The following is a 22,666-nucleotide window of genomic DNA, read 5'->3' as shown; positions in this document are numbered from 1 at the left end:
AAGGCATAATAAGCCAGTAACTCAGTTCTTGTTTTTCCCCATATGGATGGATAATTGGACAGTTACACAAAAGAAGTGGTATAAAAGGTAGCATCAGAGCTGAAAGGAATCTTGAATGCTAAAGTGTACAAGTCACTCATTTGGCAGATTGAGGAAATTTTTAAAGATGAGGAAATTTGAGGCATAGAGAGATTAAGTGATTTACAACAAGAGCACCCAGCTGCTAAGTATCTGAGGTAGCATTCTATCCAAGGGCTCCATGACTCCCCAATCCAGTACCCTCACTGCTATTATTTGACAGTATGGAATGAGATGCTGTACTGTGGGGTTTCATGAGCAAACATGGCCTATGTATTAATTTTTTTTGCTTAGCCTTATTTATTACAAGGGAAGATTCTGTCCAGTCCATCAATCAGTCAACAAGCAGGAAGTGGGGAATCGAAGGGAAATAAATGGTGTTGTTTTTAAAGAGGAGGGGGAAAGAGACAGAGACAGAAAGAGGGAGAAGAGAGAAAAAGAGAGAAGAACATCAACAAAATATTTTTTTAAAAGAAAAGAAACTAAAAGAAAGATGTTTAAACAAGAAAGAAGATAGACCAATCATGAAATGAGAGACAGAAGTGATGGACAACTGTATGCTCCACTGTATCCACACATTGTCTGGAAGAGGTCTAGAATGTTGGGTTCCTCATCCTGACCTCTGTGGAAAGTTTAGGTTAGAACATGCACCGGTTGAAGAATGGATGGGTGACAATGAAGGGAGCACCAATGAGATCAAAGTCATCAAAGCAGAACAGAAGTGACATTTGAGTTGAACTTTAAAGGATAGGTAGGAATTCCACAAATAAAAAGAAAAAGGATGGACATCTCAGGAACAGTGATAGAGAAGACACAGACTAAAGAAAGTGTGAGTTCCAGGAAAAGAACTTGGAGAGGAAAGAGAAAGCCCTGAAGAATCTGTACTTTTCCAGGCCCAAAGAACTTCCACTGGAGGCACTACTTTGTGGCAGAAAAATGGAGAAATTGTTTTCAAAGCCCAAGGTTCTAAGTGAAGCAAGAATAGGGATTAGTGTTAAGGAGGTCACTGCCCCCAGGTGCTAGCTTCATACATCCTAATTGATATGGTAATGTTTTTAGGGGAGTGGGAGGGACATAGGAATATCTCTTTTTCCTCCCCTGATTGGAAGGTTCTCTCCTTTTGTAATCTCTTCAACTCCTTTAAATTTAGAGGCTCTCAGATCTTTAAATCCAGTCCTAGCTAATCTTTCTCTGTTCTTCCAGCCCCCATCTCTTTCCTGGAATGCCTCCTTCTACTGCCTCCCTCCCACCCAATAAAATTTTAGGCCATTGTATCCTATTTATCCTTTCTTTGAATGTTTTGAAATCCGCTGTCCCAAAATCTAGGGCACATGTCAGATTATAGCTCATTTTCCTCTTCTAGATCAAAAATTCTAAACTGGTGTGGTCACTTCCCTCTGAGGTTTCCATCATTCCCACCCCAGCAAGCCGGTTCCTCCCTGTCAGTGAGGATAAGGGCGAGAATGGCAGTTCCCCTCATTGTTTCCTTTTCCTTTTGAAGTGTAAAGCTTATCATTAGGGCAAGCAAAAAAAAAAAAAAAAAAAAAATGATTAGCTATTTTGCTTTTGTCAGAGAGAGACAGAGAGAGAGAGAGAAAGCCGCAGCAGATGTCTAAGTATCTGAAGCTCTCTATGATTACTATATTATGAGTCCATGAAAGTCTTATGATCTATTTTCCAAACTTTTCCATCTGTTTCCCTTTTCTGTCTAAGTGGTCTGTAGCTTTTCCTCCAAGTATGCCCCAAGTCATATTTCATTCATGAGTTCCATCCCACCCAGTCCTGTGTGGCCAAATCAGCCTCTCTTACTTGCTCCCCATGTTCTGTAATAGCATTTGTGTATATATGTTTCTATGTGTATGTATATCTGAGGACAGGGTTTCTGCGGCTGTCTACCTTCTTGGTTTTGTCTTCGGTCTTCTGGGCGTCTCTATTGCTATTCTTCCTTCATTGTAGGGATTCGTTTTGTTTTCTAGCTTGGTGATGTATTTAAGCAATTCCCCCCCTCCCTTCTTTGTCAGCATAAAGCCAATTTGATTTTTTTTGTTTGGGGATGCACTGGGGTTAATTGATATGCCCAGGATCACATAGCTAGTAAGCATCTGAGTCTGATTTGAACTCAAATAATTTGAACAACTCTATTCACTGCTGTCCCTATTTGCTTGTGTTTGCAAGACTCCACGTAGTATAGTCTTGGCTAATAACACAACATGATATCTTATTTTTTTGGTACCACGCTGTTAGGGAAAACTTCCTCCGATTCTCCTTTTCTTTTCTTTCCTTACAATATGTTGTTTAACAGTTTGTATGTTGTATCTCTCAGTAGAATGCAGCTCCCTGACAGTGAATGATATATTATTTTTCATCGGGGTGTAGAGGGTAGTTAGGGTCTCTCACAGGCAGCTGGGTGCTGCAATGGTTGGGGGCTAACTCTGGAGTCAGGAAGCCTCATCTCCTTGAATTCAAATATGGCCTCAGACACTTCCTCACAGTGTGTGACCCTGGGGTAATCACTTAGCTCTGTTTGCCTCAGTTCCTCATTCTCAAAATGAGCTAGAGAAAAAAATGGCAAACCATTCCAGTATCTTTGCCAAGAAAACCCCAAATGTGGTAACGAAGAGTCAGACACGGCTGAAAAACAAGGGAACAACAACAAAAATGGCCTATCAGGATCCTGAAGGTGGTGTTCCCCTTACATGGACAGTGGGAGAAGAAAAGGCAGATGGGTAGGCCTTGGTGCCCGTGGGCCTCCTAGTAAGCCGTGCTCTGGGACAACTAGCATGCAGTCTTAACATAGGCCACCAAGGGGCACTCCAAGCTCGGGCTGCCATCGCCTCGGCGATCCAGAGCTGGAAGAGACTTCAGAGGCATCTGCTCCGGCCTCCACATTTTGTGAGTGGGGAATCACAAGGAGATGCCATTGCAGGCCCAGGGTCTCACAGATAGTTAGCGTTTGAAGCCAGATCGAAGTCCTCGGCTTCCAGAGCCAGTGTTTGCCAAGCTGTACCAGGTCTACTTCCACATTCAAGCTGCCATGGTGGATGTCTGGGCTAGTATCAGGAAGCACTCATATCTCCCTAGTATCTGCCTGGAATCTGCTCAACTCATTGTAGGTTATAAAATCTAAAGTCACAGTTCTAATGTCCTTCCCAACTTTGGATGACCCCAAACTAAAATTTTATTACCATTATAGTTTAAAATGAATTTGAAGGGATACATTACTTATTAAGTTCCTGGCCTTTTCTGGTTCTGGTAAATATTTGAAAAATCTGCACTCTTCTGTATTCCTGGTCTTCAGCCAGGGATTCCCAGAGCACCTGAGGACCCTTTTAAGGAAGTCTGGCCCTGTATTCTGTTTTCCGAGACAATAGGTAATAGATGAGTTCAAAACTAACTGAATGATCCAATCCAGAACATTATGCTAAATGGATCAAATATCCACCTAGTGGGAGGTCTCAATGGGGTTGTCCTTATCCCTATTCTGATAAACACTTACATCAATCACTTGGATAAAGGTATGCTTAATCAAATTGGTGTATGACATAAAGCTGGAAGGGATTAGATGACAGTCAGGATCCTAAATGGGGAAAGGGGAGAAATAGCCTCACCAGTATTCATGCTATTCTGGTTAGCTGGGTTAGCATTTCATCAGATGATCCAAGGTCAAAGGCAGCTCAGTCTTTTCTCGTAGATGGCTGCCTGCCATCCTTCCCTCCCCCAACCTCTCTCAGCTCTCTGCTATACTTCCTCTGCCTTCTCCAGCTGAGCTCTGGCAAGTTTTACTGGTGTCTCATGTTCACATCTGGCTGTGGCCTCTGACCCCCAGATGCTTGGAGTTAGGGGGTGATCCCTTACTTCTGTGTCACAGGCAACTTCTACTCTATGTATCCCTGGCTCAAGAATATGTCACATGCTGATTTCTGTAAAGTATGGCACTAAAAAGGAGTACAGATTCTTGGCTTTATCAACAAAATAATTAGTGACTTCTTGTGACAGACTCGTCATGTTCACAGTTCTGGGTAATTCCTCTTCCTTTTCTAGTCCCCAGCTGTCACTGTCAAGTTTAGACATTGAAGGGGAATGTAGAAAAGAAGAAAAGCCTTCTGAAGCAATTGTTACATTAACATCCCCAGCATCCAGCAGGTCCTGAAAGTGATAGAAGTTTAATAAATGTTTGTTGAAATTAAATCATTCAAAACTCCACTGACTATTCCGGTTCTCTACAGGTCACAAGGCCCTTTCTGGGATTCCATCCCCAGTCACAACCTGGATAGTAGACATAGAAATAGCCAAGGGCTGAAAGCAAAAACTCCAGTGCATTCCCTAGACAGGAAAGGAAACAAAGGAATAGAGCTATTTCTGCCAAGCCAGTCAGAGGTTGAATTTCCCTGATTTTAAGATTGTTTCATTTCTGAAAATTCATCCATTTCTGTGCTTGGTATTTTTTTTTATTTTTAACTTTCTTTTCCCTTTTATAATAGTCATAGAATCACAGACTTCTAGATTGACAAGGGATCTTAAATGTCATCTGATCCAGTCTCCCATCCTGAACAAGTTGGCATTCTACCAAAAAAATCATCCAGCCTCAGCTAAAAAAAACAACAACAAAAAAAACCTATAATGGGCAATCAAGGAACCATCACCTGAGGCAGCCAGTTTCACTTTGGAACCACTATGAGTGTTAGGAAGTGTTTCCTGAAGTCAAACTTACATTTGGTTTCTTTGCAATTCCATTCATTGATTGTAGTTCTTTCTTCTGGGACCAAACAAAATAATTATGATTCCTCTTCCATGTGATAACACTTTAAATATCTGAAGGCAGTTTTGAGGAATCTGTCATTCCTGCCTTTTCTAGGTTAAACCACCTTTTTTCTTTTAGTTTTTCCTCAAACTCCTCTATCTTTTAAAGGAAGAAAGGAAAAACATTTATTGAACACAACTATGTACCAGGCACTAACCTAAACATTTTAAAACAATAACCCTGTTTGATCCTCATAAGAACCCTGGGAGGTAGAGTTGAAGTCAACTAAAATGCCTAATATGTTTTTCACATGAACTATATTAAAATATTAATAACTATTTTAAATTAAAATTTTTAGCAGAAATTTAATTTCTCTTCTTGCCATATCTCTCCACTTTTGAAAAAGAAAGAAAAATAAAACCCTTGTAACAAATAAACAAAGTCAAATAAAGGCAAATTCCCATAATGAGCTGTGGTATATATACATATATATTTATATATTCTTACTCAATACCCAGAATCCATCACTTCTCCATTGTCAAAAATCAGCAAGCATTTGCAAGATGATCTTCATGAAATGAAATAGGGTTAGTCATTGCATTGATTAATGTTCTTAAATCTTTCAAGTTGTTTTTCTTTACCATGTTGTTAAAATATAAATTTTCTTCTGGTTCTGCTTATTTGAACCTTTGGTTGTGGGGGGGGGACATTTTAGAGGAAATTGTTTCTCATGATGCTCTGAGACCCCTTCTATCTCTACAGATTCTGGTTTCTTTGTTCTCTCAGGTAGCTACTTACCTTACTTTAAAGCTTGAAAACCCCTACCCCTGGGCTAGGGAATCAAGAAACCCTAACCATTATATCCTTAATTTAATTAAAATTGGGGTTTAAATAGCTTTTGCTGAATTCCTAAAGGAAAAGATAAAAAAAAATCAAGAAATGTGCAACACTTAAGGTGACTGATCATTTGGGCATGGGGTGGGCATGGGGTGAGCATGGGTTGGTCCTATCCTTCCAGTCCAGGTTTGGTTCATATGAGCAGCTTGCCCTTCCCTTGATAAAAGATGGAGGAAAGAGGTTTTTTAAATTGATTAAATTTTTTGTTTACCTTTTAAGTTCCAAATTATCTCTCTCCCTCTCTCTCCATCCCCACACTAGAAAAGACCACCATTTGACTAAGTTTTGTAATTGAGGTCCTTTCTCAAGCTAAATTGCCAAGCATTCAAACTCAACTCCAGAGAGCACAACTCTGTTGGGCTGGCCACATTGTTTGAATACCAAATGTACACTTGCCAAAAAGACTATTTTAGGGAGAACTCACAGAGGGCAAGTACTCACAAAATGGTCAGAAAAAGCAATTACAAGAATACTCTTAAGGTTTCTCTTTTTTTTTTTTTTTTCAGAAACTTCTTTCCTTTTTTTCTTCAGAGTTCTTTTTTTTTTATTATTTTTTTTTTTATTTAATAGCCTTTTATTTACAGGATATATACATGGGTAACTTTACAGCATTAACAATTGCCAAACCTCTTGTTCCAATTTTTCACCTCTTACCGCCCCCCACCCCCTCCCCTAGATGGCAGGATGACCAGTAGATGTTAAATATATTAAAATATAACTTAGATACACAATAAGTATACATGACCAAAACGTTATTTTGCTGTACAAAAAGAATCAGGCTCTGAATTATTGTACAATTAGCTTGTGAAGGAAATCAAAAATGCATGTGGGCAAAAATATAGGGATTGGGGATTTAATGTAATGGTTTTTAGTCCTCTCCCAGAGTTATTTTTCTGGGCATAGCTAGCTCAGTTCATTACTGCTCCATTAGAAATGATTTGGTTGATCTCGTTGCTGAGGATGGCCTCATCCATCAGAACTGGTCATCATCTAGTATTGTTGTTGAAGTATATAATGATCTCCTGGTCCTGCTCATTTCACTCAGCATCAGTTCGTGTAAGTCTCTCCAGGCCTTTCTGAAATCATCCTGTTGGTCATTTCTTACAGAACAGTAATATTCCATAATTTTCATATACCACAATTTATTCAGCCATTCTCCAACTGATGGACATCCATTCAGTTTCCAGTTTCTAGCCACTACAAAAAGGGCTGCCACAAACATTCGTGCACATACAGGTCCCTTTCCCTTCTTTATAATCTCTTTGGGATATAATCCCAGTAGTAACACTGCTGGATCAAAGGGTATGCACAGTTTGATAACTTTTTGAGCATAGTTACTCTTAAGGTTTCTCAAAAACTTTAGAATTGATTGTATGATCTGAAAGCAAGATTTTACATTTATCCCTATTCTCTTTCTCTGCCACTAGAAATTTCCCTCTAGGTTGACATAGTGGATGTTCAATAAATGCTTTTCATTTCTTCTTTTAAACGATAGAGGAGTTTGAGGAAAAACTGAAAGAAATAGGGTTTAATCTAGAGAAGGTAGTGGAAGACACTGGCACACAACCACCTAGTATGGAGTGACCTCATCAGAAAAGATGCTGTGCTCTATGGCCAAAACAGAATTGAATTAGCCCAAAAGAATTGTGAGATAGGCAAAGTTAGAATCCCAAATGTTCATAGGGACTATTGTGTCTGAGATATGGCAGAGTATTACAGGCATGTATTGGTCTGATCAGGCACAGTTGGACACACCGTAACTCAACTCTAACATAAGGATGATATTTTGGTCCAGAACAAAGAACAACAACCAACCATAAATATGTACATATATGTGTTCTTGTTTTTCTGAGTTCTTTCTCTGGAAGTTGATAGTATTTTCCTTCAGAGGTACTTTATAGTTAGAATAATATGGTTGTTCACAATTATTCTTCAAACAATATTCAAACAGCATTCTCTTGATTCTGCCCTTGCTTATACAAGTCTGTCCATTTTTTTCTAAAATCAATCTTGTCATATTTTATAGCAAAGTAGTATTTCATCACAATCATATACCACAATTTGTTTAGCCAGTCCCAATTGATGGACATTTCCTCAATTTCCACATCTTTACCACCGCAAAGATAACTTTTATAAATATTTTTAAAGTTCTTTTTCCGTTTCCCCTGATTATTTTGGGAAACAAACATAATAGTGGTATTTCTGGATTACAGGTAACACAATTTTATAAGTCTGGGCGTAATTCCAGATTGTTCTTTAAAATGGTTGGACCAGTTCGCAGTTCTACCAACAATAGGTTAATGTCCCAATTTTTTCACATCTCTTCCAACATTTGTCATTTTCCCTTTCTATCATTTTAGCCCATCTGATAGGTGTGATATGATATCTTTAGGGGAAGGATATTTTTAGGGGGTTACAGATCAAGTGAAGCACACGTGTTCCCATGTTTATCATAGCCATAGGTGTCCTGACTCCCTTTAGGGATTGTGGTGGTTGGGGATGGGAACAGGAGGAGACAGGACAACAGAAAAACCTTCAAGAACAGTCACATTTTGCCCCCACAGGTGACCGCTACAGATGCAGACAGCGGCCCATTTGGCCTCCTTTCCTACTCTTTGGGAGCTGGGCTTAGCTCCACAGGCCCGCCGCCATTCCAAATTGACCCTCATACTGGAGAGGTGTGCACATCCCGGAGTCTGGACCGGGATCAAGGACCGCCCAGCTTCGATTTCACTGTCACTGCTGTAGATGGGGTAAGGAGGAAAAGCCTTTCTCCTGGTGGGGAGAACACGCCCCTGAGGGTATCTTCAGCTCAGCTTCTCATTCCCAATCTCCAATTCCTTTCAGGGTGGCCTGAAGTCACTTGTGTATGTAAAGGTGTTTGTGTCCGATGAGAATGACAACAGGCCCGAGTTCTACCCAAGGATATATGCAGCCAGTGTGAGCACCCAGAGCCCACCAGGCACAGCTATACTGAGGGTCAGTGCACATGACCCTGACCAGGGTCCTCATGGCACCCTCACCTACCGCATCCTGGCTGGGAATAGCCCCCCACTCTTTGCCTTGGACAAGGACTCAGGTGAGAAGCCAGAACACCCCAGCCCCCTTACCTTCCCAGTCCTTGAGATGCTCCTGAAATGATCATCCCATCCTGTTACTGGGATTTCTCCATCCCATTCCCAGGCCGTTCTCCTAGCTCCCCCAGTACATGTCTCAGGCACCCCACTCCCAGCTTCATTTCCCATCCTCCTCATGGACATCAACCTGTCTCGCTACTAGTCCTGTATCTTACGTTCTCTTTATTCTTTATTCCACAATTCTGTCCTGTACCCCATGTCCTCTGCCTCATACCTTCTGCTTTGGGTCTTATTTTCCAGTCCCTGTCCTCTTTGCTTTGTCTTCTGTAACATGACCCATGATCTTTGTCCTGTCTCTTTGTATCCTGTGCTCTGGAACTTGCATTTTGCATCCTACCCTCTCCATTCCCTGTTGTTTTCCCTCTTTATTTCCAGGGCTGGTGTCTGTGGCCTGGCCCTTGACTGGACGAGCTGATGCTGTGCAGCAACTGGAGATTGGAGTCCAGGATGCTGGTGGTCTTCGAGCTGAGCCCAATGCCCATGTCAACATCAGCATTATCTCTGGGCCTCTCATGCCTCCAGTCTTTGAACAAGCACAATACGTCTTCTCCATGCTTGAAGATGTGCCTCCAGGGACCAGTGTGGGCACCATACGGGCACACCACCCTCCAGGTAAAACATGCCCCTTCCAAGGCTACACACTTATACACTTACATATGTATATTTGCTATTTTCCCATCACTTGGTAACACATTTACCTACAGACACACACATATTTTGTATGAGTCAAATTAAGAAGCATTTATAAAGTTAGCTATAATAGTAACTAACATTTATATAAGGCTTTAAAATTTGCAAATCATTTAACCGATATTATCTTATGATCCACAAAACAATCCTAGGAGATAGATGTTATCATTATCCATAGTTTACAGCTGAGGAAATGGAGGCAGGGGGAGTTTGAGTGAGTTATCCAGGATCACAAAACTTTTAGACGTCTGAGACTAGATTTGAACTCTGGTCTTTCTGACTCCAGATTCAGCCCTCTGAGCACTTAGCTGGCCTCTAACCCACTGTATGCCAGCTAAATATCCAGCACTAGAGCTTTAAAGGCAAAAATAAGAGAGTGCCCTCAAAGAGCCCTCATTCTATAAAGGGAAACAATACATTCATTCTAAGTAAATAGAAAATATATACCAAGTAATTTGGGGAGAACAATTAGACTGGGGAGAATCAGAAGGTGCCTCCTAAAGAAGGTGGTATTTAAGCTGGCTTCTAAGGGGAGATTCCTGGCATGGGAGACAGACAGCCTGGGCAAAACTGTGAAGGTGAGAGAAGGAAAAAATAGGGCAAGCTGCTTGGTTGAACTGGAGAGAGGATAAAGTAATAATGTGTGAAAAGCCTGGAAAGGGATACAGGAACTAGATTGTGAAGGCTTTTTAATGACCACTTGAAGGGTTTGTATTTTATCCTAGAAGCAATAAGAGCCCCTAGAGTTTCCTCTTGAGTACCGATATGACATGGTTAGACCTTTGCTTTAGGAATATCAATTTGGCATCTGAGTTTGGAGGTGGGGGTTGGGGAAAGGAGAAAGGAAGCAGAGAGACCAATTAGGAGGCCCTTGGAATGGTCCAAGTGAGAAGTCATAAAGCCTGAACATGGATAGTGATTGTGTGAGTGTAGAAAAAGGGATGGATTTGGAATCTGGATTTGGAATGAACCAGAGTTAGCATGGACACGATTGGATATGGGTAGTAAGGGATAGACAAACTCATTGTCTTAGTGCCCCACACTTACCCATTCACATTTACACACTCTCACTTCTAGCCCAGCATCACAAAAATTCACCACCACCACCACCCCTGGGGACACACTTACTTATTCACAGCATACACTCATGTAGCTTTTGCACCTTCCCAACCCTCCACCTCTCCAGATTCCATGCACAGCCATCACGTCTCACATTTATAACACTGAAATTCTTGAGTGACCAGACACACTCGCCCAGTAGTCACAATACTTAGTCACCCAGATTCAAGCCCCAGTGCCCCTGTTTCTGGACAGAACCATTCTGTGGTGAATAAGCCAGGTTGGAATGACCCTCCTAGACACAGCTCTGGCTCATGCTCCTTGTGGTCTCTCTCCCATCAGTTTAGCAATGGGGGTGTCCTTATACTTCCTCTCTCCCTTTGGCAGGCCGCCCAGGCTCTGTGGCCCTCACACTCTCTGGGGGAGACCCACAGGGCCTCTTCTCCTTGGATGGGGCATCAGGATTGCTACGGACACGGCGCCTGCTGGACAGGGAGCGCTTGGGGCCCGTGCTAGAGCTAGAGGTGCGTGCAGGCACAGGGTCTCCGCCAGCCTTTGCCCTGGCCCGGGTTCGCGTGTTGCTGGAAGATGTGAACGACAATGCACCTGCCTTCCCTTCACCCACGGACACTGTGTGGCTGCCCCCAGATGCTGGTCCGGGCACCCCTGTGTATACGCTGCGGGCAACTGATCCCGATTCTGGTAGCAATGGCCATGTCACCTTCACACTGGTGGCTGGGGGGAAAGGAGCCTTTGCCGTGGACCCTGCCACGGGCCACGTACAGCTCGTGAGGCCCCTGGGTGGGCTGGCCCAAGAGTTGGAGCTAGAAGCACGTGATAGTGGCTCTCCCCCCCTGACCAGCCGCTTCCTGCTTCGAGTAGCTGTGCAAGAAGCAGGGTCCAGGGCTGGTGGGACTGACACTGGGGTTGGGGGTGGGATCCCCAAGTTTGACCACTCTACTTATAATGTGGAGTTGTCTGAAAGTACAGCCCCAGGCACAAAGTTCCTGCAGGTACGGGCACAGGGCCCTAAGGGAGGGCCCCCTATATCCTACCACCTACAGTCAGATGGGGTGGGTACAACCTTTGGTGTGGACTCACGTAGTGGATGGCTTTGGGTGCGGACAGCACTGGACCGTGAGGCATGGGAAGTATACACATTGCCGGTCCTGGCTGTGGCTGGGGATGGTCAAGGGAGCCTGACAGGCACAGCCACTGTGAGGGTGAGCATCCAAGACCGGAATGACCATGGGCCCCGTCTCACTGAGGAGCCCACCTTCCTGGCTGTGGCTGAGAACCAGCCACCGGGAACCACCGCAGGCCGCATTACAGCCACGGATCGAGACTCGGGCCCCAATGGACACCTCACTTACCACCTGCTGCAGCCACCGGATGAGAGTGGGGCCTTCCACATCCATCCACAGACAGGTAAGATTCCTGAAATCTCTGATCCTATCATCAGTTCTAACCCTTCCACGAGTATCTGCAGATCAGTGAGATTCATGGTCCTTTCCGTATTGATCCGTCAGGCTCCAGAAGCCTCTCATCCCAACTCTGACCCTTCCACACACACCCCAAAGACCAGTGAAATTCTCTGGATTTTTTGTCTGACTCCAGGTTGACTCCCTGTTCAAATCAATCCGTATCCACAGAGAACCCAGGGGGACTCCCACTCCTATCCTCCCACTTCCTTTACAGGGATTCTAACCCTAACCCCAGGTCTTACTGTAGAATCACTGGCTCAGAATTCAAAGGGACCAAAAAGGCCATCTAGTTCAGTTCATATCTGAAAAGGAATTCTCCCCATAACCATCTTTGAGAAGTGGTTATCTTGTCTTGGTTCAAGCACAGGGGAAAAAAAAAGATAAAGAATAGCGAATTCCCTTTTACTGGAGGTCTTTAAGTGAAAACTGAATAACCAATGCTTAACAATGTTGGAGAAGAGATTTCTTTTCTTATATGCAGTGGTCTAAATCCCAGCTTCCTAAACTGTGGCTCATGACCCCATATGGGATCTTATAACAATGTGGGGATCACAAATTTATGATTTATTATTGGCAAATGTTTGATTTGTATACTTATTTTAATATACCTATATTCCTGGAGTCCCATAAAAATTCTTAGGCAAAAAGGGGTCGTGACTGGACAAAATTTAAGGAGCCCAGGTCTAAATGACCTGGGAAGTTTCTTTCCACTGTAATATTATATGATTCTATAAATTCACTAATCCCCTAGGAACCTCCACTTTTAGAACATTAAAAAGCTTTCCTTTGTTGAAATGAACCTGCTTCTCTTCAATCCATTCATTCCCTCTCTTCCCACCATTGTTCCTAGTTCAGCCTTTAGGAACCCTATTAATTTCCCCTTTCATATGAGTACAATTTCAGTATTTTAATTGAAAAGCTTTAGTGTCTCTTTCCCAAGTCTTTTTTTTTTTCTCCAGGTTAAACATCCAGTTCTTTGACAGATTCTTGTATATTTTGGTACCTACTCATGATTCTGGTTGTGGAGACCTCCTCCAGCTTCATGTCTTTCCTAAAATGCATGGGACATTTTAGGAGGGAATGTTTGCAAGGGCAGAACTCAGTGCGGAAGGACCAAAACTCTTGAAAAAGGAGACGTTCAAGTAATTAGGAAGTTGGGTATGAGAGTTTTGAGAGTAAGGGGATACAGAAAGTCAGAGAACTGGAGGTTTAGGCCTCAGGACTCTTATATGCAGGTTTTTTTTCACATTATCAGTTTTGTTAACCATTTTCCCAAATCCTATACTAATACAACTGATTTTTTTAAACCTGAAATTAGAACCTTACATGTTTATTCTTACTAAATTTAACCTTATTAGATTCTGCCTAATATTCCAGCATGTTATGATCTGATTGGATTTTTATCCTATCACCTAATATGTTAACTCTCTCTTCTAATTTTGTGCCATCTACAAAATTTGTCTATGTATGCCATTTCCATCTTCCTTTAAATCATTGCTAAAAAGGAAAGGGCAGAAGACTGATCCCTGTGACATTGCAATAAAGAGTTTGCTCTTGTTTTCATTTGAGAAGAGGACATATCTTTTTTAAAAAAAAAAAAAATCTTAAATTATGCAATGAGTTTTCTGTTTTTCATTTTTTCCCTAGATAGCTTAGTTGGTACCCTGAACACAGGTACCACTCTCCCACCATTCTGAGCTTTGGCTCCCTCGTTTTCTGAATCAAATTCTAAGAGTCCTGAGGCCTAAACCTCCAGTTCTCTGACTTTCTGGATTCCCTTACTCTCAAAACTCTCATACCCAACTTCCTAATTCCTTGGACTTCTCCTTTTTCAAGAGTTTTGGTCCTTCCGCACTGAGTTCTGCCCTTGCAAAGTTTATTGGGTCCCAGCTCCCCTACTTTGTGAATTCTGTCTCCCTTAAATCTCTGGGCCTAGGCTCTCCAGGACCATCATTTCTTCTCCCTTGCTTTTCCCCTGTTCCCTCACTCCCCAGGGGAAGTGACCACAAGACGCAGTCTAGACCGTGAGCAGCAGAGCAGCTACCAGCTCCTGGTACAAGTGCAAGATGGAGGTGCTCCTCCACGAAGCACCACAGGCACAGTGCATGTCATGGTGCTGGACCTCAATGATAACAGCCCCACCTTCCTACATACCCTGGGGGCAGCTGGTGGTGGGTTTCCGGTGCAGGTGAGAGAGAATGAGATGATCCTATAAATGGGGGGAGAAGAGGGATAGGAGCGCGTCATTCAAGGGATAAAGGGAAGATTCCCCATAAAGCTAAGGAGAATACTTATGATGGATCAGGGAAAGAGGGGAAGGGACCAATGGGCAAAGGGTAGAGAGGGTAGACACTGGGTGCTCAATGTCAGAAGGTGAAGGGTTCCCATGTGGTTACTCTTTGGGTCTCATGGTCAGTGTCATGGCCAGGTTTGACCTTGTATCCATATCTCATCAGGTATTGGAAGGCATTCCCCCAGGATCCCTTGTCACACGCCTACAGGCAAAGGACCCAGATGAAGGAGAAAATGGAACAATCCTGTACAGCATGACAGGTATGAGGGTAGAGCTTGTGGGGACTGATCTGACTGAAGACTGAATGATGCGAGGACTGAGGCTGTGTAGGGATTGAGCCAGGGAAAACTAATGGGAAAATTAATCCTTGCTGCTGCCTGAGCTGTGGATATTGGTCTGTGTGACCAGAATCATGTGAGTGCTGTATAGTTACTGAAGCCACGTGAGGCTGAACCACATGAGGTCTGGGCAGTGTAGAGACTGAGCCACACATGACTTAAGCACATGGGTGTCAGGACCTAAGCGGAAACAAACAAGAGGTCAATCAGTAATCAGCCAGTAAGCATTTATTAATCGCCTAGCATGTGCTAGACGTGAGCTGGTGGTACAAACACAAAAAATGAAATAATTCCTACCTTTGAATAGTTCATATTCTATTGGAAGATAAGGGAAATTTTATATGTGTATGTTTACTTGTGTGTATATACATATAGTATATATATATATATATATATATATACACACATATATATGGAATAAATACAAATAAATATTGGGTGATTGGTAAGGATCAGGAAAAGCTTCCTCTAGCAGATGATGCTTGATATATACATGGAAGGAAATGAAGGATTCTTCTTATGTTTTTATTTACTTATTTGTTTGTTTTAGTTTTCAACATTCATTTCTAAAAGATTTTGAATTTCAATTTTTTTCTCCTTTCTCCTTCCCCTCCTTCATCCCCGAAATAGCAAACAATCTCCTATAGGTTACATGTGTACAATGATTTTAAGTATTTCCACATTAATCATGGTGTGAAAGAAGAATAAGAACGAAAGAAAAAACTATGAAATTAAGAAAAAAAAACAAAAAGTAAGCTGTGATCTGTGTTCAGACTCCATGATTCTTTTTTCTTTTTTTTTTTTATTAAAGCTTTTTATTTACAAAGCATATGCATGGGTAATTTTTCCAACATTGACCCTTGCATAACCTTTTGTTGCAAATTTTCCCCTTCTTCCCCCCATTCCCCACCCCAGCTGGAAGGTTGTCCAATACATGTTAAATATGTTGAAATACATGTTAGATCCAATATATGTATATACATTTATAATTATCTTGTTGCACAAGAAAAATCAGATCAAAAAGGATGAAAAAGAAAAACTGAGAAAGAAAACACAATGCAAGCAAATAACAACAGAGAGAATGAGAATGTTATGTTGTGTTCCACACTCTGTTCCCACAGTTCTCTTTCTGGTTGTAGTTGGCTCTCTTCATCACTGAACAAGTGGAACTGGTTTGAATCATCTCTTTGTTGAAGAGAGCCATGTCCATCAGAATTGATCGTTGTATAGTCTTGTTGTTGCCATGTATAATGATCTCCTGGTTCTGCTCATTTCACTCAGCCTCAGTTCGTGTAAGCCTCTCCAAGCCACTCTTAAAATCATCCTGCTGGTCATTTCTTACAGAACAATAGCATTCATGGTTCTTTTTTTTAGTTTAAGTAGCACGTTATTTTTCCAGTTACATGTAAAGATAGTTTTCAATATTCATTTTTGTAAAATTTTGAATTCCAATTTTTTCTCCCTTCTTCCCTTATCTCCTCCTTTCCTAAAACACCAATCTGATATAAATTATACATATACAATCATTCTAAACATATTTCTATATTAGATTTCATAGTTCTTTCTTTGGATGTGAATAGCATTTTCTTTTTGCAGCTATTTAAAATGCCACATAAATGTTCTTTTAAAAAAATATATCTCTGGAGACGAATCAGCAGAAAGTGAAACTAACTAGCCAGTAGCTCTGAGAAGCTATTGATGAAAGCACAGACAGACCTATCAGAAGATCTGGACCTGTCAGTATATGTGTATCTTTGATGGTAATTTAACTCCTCCAGTGACATTATGTAAGGCTTTGAACAGGCTCTCAAGCCTTCTGTAGCATTACCCATCAGACTATCTCTGGACTAGACGTACAGATGTGATACAGGTGCAAGTGTATGTTGAGACTGACTTTCCTTCAGATACAGAGGTCCTAATGATGTGATATAGATAGCTGGGTCTAGATAGCAATGCTTGCTGCTGGCAGAACAGCAGATCAAGCAACTCCAGCCTCAGCTGAGCAGCTACTGTAGCATTTGTGGGCTTATATGACTACTTGCTGGTGACAGTACTGATCAATTGAATGTTCAGTTTCTAATTTTTATGACAGAATATCTACTTATCAATTATAGCAGACCTGGATAAAGTAGTCAACAAAGTTAATTCTGCTTAAAAATAATCAGATATTGGCAAAGCTAATGAGAAGTACAGCCTGGAGGTGCTCAAGACTCTTAAACCAACATGGGTTCTTGGATTTAGGACTAGAAGAAATCTTAGAGTCCATCTAATTGTATAAATAAGAATATTATAAATTTTATAAATAAGAATATTAAGACCCAGAGAAGGGACTTGCCTAAGGTCACTCAAGGAGTATCAGTGTGGTGGAATTGGAATCCAGAGCTAATATGCTTTCCATTGTGACCTGCTGCCTCTCAGAGGTCTGGATGGACTATGATGAAATGTTGGTCTCTCTCAAAGTAAGGGCTCCATGCCTCAAATGCAGCCTCAACTATAAGAGAATTTCTAGCATTTAGTGAGCTCTTCTCTGTCAAGGTTAACTTGTGGAAGAAGTTGCTGGAAGGCAATGCAGCCTCTGAGAGCATGTTGCCCACCCCTAGTTCCTCCCATTGTGACTTTGACTTCGTTAGTCTCCACAATTATCTATTTATAAAGATCCAGGTAGACCAAAATGGCAACCAAGTGAAGATATTTCTTGCATTTACCCTTGAAATTCCATCTTCTTCTTTTCAGACTGGTACTTATTGAGACTGGCAGACATCTATGTTTGCCAGCTTGGTTCCAACCAGAGGAAAGCCCAGACCAATTTTATCAAATACTAGGCAGGGTCCAAAAGTAAATGAAAATGGTTGTAATGTGAGCCACAGATTATCCCCTCCCAAAACCATTTGATCTTAGACATGGAAGGGATGTAGAACCTGAAAGACCTAGTCTAGCATTTACACAGACTCTACTGGACTCAACAGGCTATTTTTTTTTTTATCTATCACTGTCCCAGATTGTTTTAGGATTGCTCGCCTCCAATAGTCCCGTTTGTTCAATATCATCAACTGGTGTAGTGAGTTAAATATCAGGAGCAACAAGTAATAATTCTGAAGCTGACAGCATTTAGGGCCTCATAATAATCCACAACTCTATTCTTTCTTGATGAGCTACTGAGACCTGAGAGACAGAGACAGACAGAGAAGGAGAAACAGAGAGAGATACATACAGAGAGACAGAGAAAGAGAGACAAGAAAGACACAGAGAGAAAATAGAGACAGAGAAAGGAGAGAGACAGAGATAGACACCCACACATATATAAAGAGACAAAGACAGAGAGAGAGAGAGAGAGAGAGAGAGAGAGAGAGAGAGAGAGAGAGAGAGAGAGAGAGAGAAATGCACACAGAGGCAGAGAAAGACAGAGAAAGACACAGAGGCAGAATGACAGAGACAGAGAGGAACAGAAAGACAAAGAGAGAGACAAACAGCACAGATAACGAGAGTGAGAGGAGAGAGAAAAGAGAAGAGGAGAGAAGAGATGAAGTAGCAGCTGGAAAACATAATGGATGATTAGTTAGATATGGCCTCAGACCCTTAAAAGGTATGTGATCCTGGCCAACTCACTTAACTTCCATTGCCTCAGTTTCCTCAACTGTCAAATGGGGGAAATAATAGCACTTACTTCCCAGAGTTGTTGTGAGAATCAAATGAGATAATCTATGCAAAGCACCTTGCCAGTTGTAAAGGATTATTTAAATGCTAGTTAGTTAGCTCACTGGAGGGAAGAAGACCAAATGAACAACTGTTGGCTGTTCTTTTCTAGAAATTCCTGCAGTCTTAGTTTCAGGTTTGGTCAATGAATAGCCTTGGAACTCCCAGAAATAATTTAGTAGAGCAGCAGAATGGTGTTAAAAACATCTCTGATATCTCTGACCCCCCAAAAAAAGAGTTGCAACTTGGGGTCTCGTGGCATAGGGTTACTCAGGAAGCACAGGGAGAAAATGATGGCCTACTCTGAGTCCTATTCAGTGTCTATGTAAGACCAATAGACTGAAAACCACTAGAAAGTGAGCACAGTGGATAATGTCCAGGATACTTTGCTATGCCTCTCAGGCACTGGGCTCCTGGATCCAGGCAAGCACAATCTGATCAAATAATCTCACTTAACCATCAGTGATTTGTGGCATTTCAAGGGTACTTAGTTTTGTCATATGAACTGAATCCATAAAATACCAAAAGGCCCTGCAGTTCACCAACTGGAAGATTCACAAAACTTAGTGATCAAATGAGATCCACCTGTTCATCAAGTACTTTATAAACCTTAAAGTGTTGAATATTACTATTGGGTACTTCAGTCTTCAGGGTCTGGATTAAGAGATTTCTGCAAGGGCTTCAGAGTATCCAGCAGTCATAGAGAGAAAGGAGACCTCAAATTAATGAATGAAAAAACCATCTATCATGAACTAATGTTCCCAATCAGGAAGAGGTCTTCATGGAGTAGAGTCAGCAAAATCCTTTGGAGAGGGAAGAACAAAACATTGGAAACTCAAAGAATTTATATAAAGAATAAGGCTAAAATAAACTCATTGTATGGTAGCATCAAGCTAGCCATACTCACTCCTCCTTACCGCACTGTAGCCATGCATATGGACCCACAGAGTCACTGAAAATCACAGTTCTTAGTCCATCTAGAAACATTTACTTTACCATTGTAGTTCTGTGTAGATCATTGGGTGTGACCCAGCAGTTGACACTCTATTGGGAGAACAGAATTTCAAGCATGTAGACTCTCTCATAAACTCACAGAACCTCAGACTGAAAGAGACCACAAAGGGTCCACACCTATGAACTGGAAATTCTCTCTATGACAATCACAAACACAGTCCTCTGGGCTCCCAATAAAAGGAAGGGAGCTAGCTCCTGAGGAAGCTCATGCTAGTTCTGGAGCACTACAGTTGTTGATGATTTGTTTTTCCCCTCATAAAACCAAAACCTGTCTCTGCAACTTCCACTTATTGCTACTTAGAATAATTCTTCAAATGAAATCTGACCAATGCAAAATATAATAGAATTCTCACTTCCCTATTTCTGCACACTGTTTCTATTATTGTAGCATAAAGTTCTGTTAGGTGGAGGTATTGCCAAATCACACTGTTGACTTCAGCTGAGGTCCACTAATTTCTCCAAATATTTTTCATAAGTTCTGAAGTCTAGCTGTGTCTCCCCAGCCTATACTTCTATAGCTGAAGTTTTGAACCCAAGCAGTATAACAAATGTAGGCAACATGTGCCTATAACTTACTAACTTGGCACACCACTGGAGTAATAAAATTTCAAGTGTGTTGGCCTTCTAACAGACTTCATAGAATTTCAGAAATGAAAAGTACTTCAGAAGGCATATAATCCAACCTTTTGGCCATTCTCTCTACAATATTACCATAAAGCCTTCATCTAGCCTCCAGAAAAGGGGAGCTTAATTAGCTCCTCAGGCAGCTCTTTCTACTTTTCCAATTATTCTAATTGTTAGAATGTTTTTTTTTTTTACTTAAATGAAATAACAAATCTAATTGAGTTTGTATTTCACTAAGTCCCTAGCTAAACCTTTTTCACTTAACTGTTGCCTAGTCTTGCCTCCCCATCTTATATTTAAGTAGTCTTTTTTTTTTTTAACACAAGTAATATGTTAAGTATTTGCTATGTGGCAGATACTGTGCTAAACACTAAGGATACAAAGAAAGGCAAAAGCACTATTCCTTGACACAAGGAGTTCAGTCTACTGGGAGAGACCACATGCAAATATCTATGTAATTCAGGATTTATACAGAGAAGATAGAATTTGATCTCAAAAGGAAAGGTTTTAGCAGCCTGAGTATCCAGGAAAGTTCCTGCAGAAAGTTGGATTTGATATGAAAATTCTGTTCCAGAGGCATATTATGGCATGGAGGTGATTCTTGAGTTCTCAGAGGTTATACCAGAAGATCATTAGCCTTAGCAAGTTCTACCAAGTAAGAGAAGTTTTCAGAATGACCCAAACAGACTGTCTACCCATTTGATGACCTAAATAACTAAGTATATTTCTTTTTAGTTGTTTATCCAGAAAGGAGGGAATTCTTTAGTTGTGGCAGCCCATGAAACAGATTAATAATACAAAATAACCCTCAACACTAAACAACTCCCTCCTTCCCTCCCTCCCTCCCTTCCTTTCTTTCCTTCTTTCCTTTTTCCTTTCCTCCTTTCTTTTCTTCCTTCCTTTTTTCCTTCTGTCCATCCTTCCTTCCTTCCTTTTTTCTTCCTTCTTTCCTTCCTTTCTTCCTTCTTTTCTTTCTTTCTTTTTTCTTTCTTCCTTTCTTTCCTTCCTTTCTTCCTTTCTTCTTCCTTCTTTCATTTTCCCCTTCTTTCCTCTTTCTTTTTCTTTTTTTTTTTTTTTTAGGTTGGATCTCCTTATCTCATCCAGACTGGAAGTGCAATAGCCACCCACATGTCCGATAACACTATTAATTGATACTAGACTTAGTATCTTAGATAGCTAGTTGTTTCCAACTTGGGCCCCTTTGCCCTTTTATAGGCAACCTCTGCTCCTAGGACCTCATCATATTGATGTTGAACTTAGGGCCAACATTTGATGGGCTTTAGCACTATTATAGCTCAGAACTCTGAGCTCAAGCAATCCATCTACCTCCACCTCCTTAGTAGCAGGAATTATTATCCTGGTTCCTTTTGTTTCCATATTGATGATAATTGACTGATAGGAAAGAGATCATAAGAATAAATCTCTAGAGCTAGAAGAGATCCCTCAAAGGTTAATTAGACCACCCTTTTGATTTTATTCTAATTTCTTCATTTGTAAAATGGATTGGAGAAGGAAATGGCAAATGACTCTAGTATCTTTGACCCCATTTGGGGTCACAGAGATACAGATGATACACAAAACAACTGAACAACAATAAAAAACAAATTCTAAATTTGTATTTTCTGTCCAATAGCCAATAAAAGGCCATTCTCCCAGAGAAACTTCTTAATATAAGTGAAATTGGAAGATCTAAAGGAGCTATAAATGGTGGCTCAAGGATTCTTCCTAAAAGGGCAAATTAAGGAATGTACAGAGTTGGTTTCATCCTTTACCAAAGGACAGGAAACATCATTTCATGGAACACCTGATCACTTGATCTTTCTATAATTATTTTGAACATTTTTTGAACTAACCATCAAGAAAGCTTTTGGTTATAGAAGATTGAGAGCTTGAACCCTCTAAAGGGTTATACTTGAAGGCCTGAAAGTATTTTCAAATTGCCCAGGCATTCACACCCAAATGACATGCCCACTCACAACATCCCATACCCAGTGATAATACAGATTCACAGCTTCACTATTTGCAAACGATGATTAACTAGGTAATTGGTCTCTCTTCCTATACACAATCTCCTTCCTCCAATGCCGAGTATTCAAATTCTGCTCACAATATCTTTCCCAAAAAACCTCCAGATATTTGGCTTCTACAATTCCATTCCACTAATTACCAGTGTCAAGAGACTATCCTAATACTTTTTTATTGTTCACGGAGCTTTAAAGAGACCACTAGCTGATTTTTTTGTTTGGCACCTCCAAACATTAACAGTGCTAAATAGAAGACAAAACTACTTTCTTATTTTCTCTACCATTGAAAATGATCTCTACACTAAAAAGGACAGAAAACAAAATAGTTTCAAGAACTGAAACCCAAGATAAGTGAGAATAGAGGAAGAGAGAACCTAAGTATCTTTGATAAATTTTCATCTCCTGAACCAAATAAAATACATTCTAGGATACTGAAGGAATTGGAGTATGTGGTTGCTGAACTGTTGTAAGTGAATTCTGAAAAATCATTCAGAAGAGGAAAAATATGTCAGGACTGGACTGGGGTGAGGGTGGGTGTGGGGTAATATATTGACCTGAATTTCAAAAAAGAGGAAAAAAGTGAAGTCAGTTTGA

The 22,666-nt window shown here is 41.0% G+C and overlaps 1 protein-coding gene across 1 annotated transcript in view; it reads left to right on the top strand.

Annotated features, from left to right (window-relative positions):
- The window catches only part of DCHS1 (dachsous cadherin-related 1), a 70,722-nt gene that overhangs the window by 24,432 nt on the left and 23,624 nt on the right, over positions 1 to 22,666 (top strand). Inside the window, exons 3-8 of the mRNA XM_031962087.1 lie at positions 8,281 to 8,469; positions 8,564 to 8,795; positions 9,229 to 9,465; positions 10,990 to 12,030; positions 14,081 to 14,274; positions 14,543 to 14,639. Coding sequence (XP_031817947.1) covers positions 8,281 to 8,469; positions 8,564 to 8,795; positions 9,229 to 9,465; positions 10,990 to 12,030; positions 14,081 to 14,274; positions 14,543 to 14,639 — 1,990 coding nt within the window. The remainder of the gene's footprint in view (positions 1 to 8,280; positions 8,470 to 8,563; positions 8,796 to 9,228; positions 9,466 to 10,989; positions 12,031 to 14,080; positions 14,275 to 14,542; positions 14,640 to 22,666) is intronic.

This window comes from Sarcophilus harrisii, chromosome 3 (genome assembly GCF_902635505.1).
Source record: "Sarcophilus harrisii chromosome 3, mSarHar1.11, whole genome shotgun sequence".
Classification (NCBI taxonomy): domain Eukaryota; kingdom Metazoa; phylum Chordata; class Mammalia; order Dasyuromorphia; family Dasyuridae; genus Sarcophilus; species Sarcophilus harrisii.
Note: the sequence above shows the minus strand (reverse complement) of the source record. Positions and strands in the feature narration are given on the sequence as shown.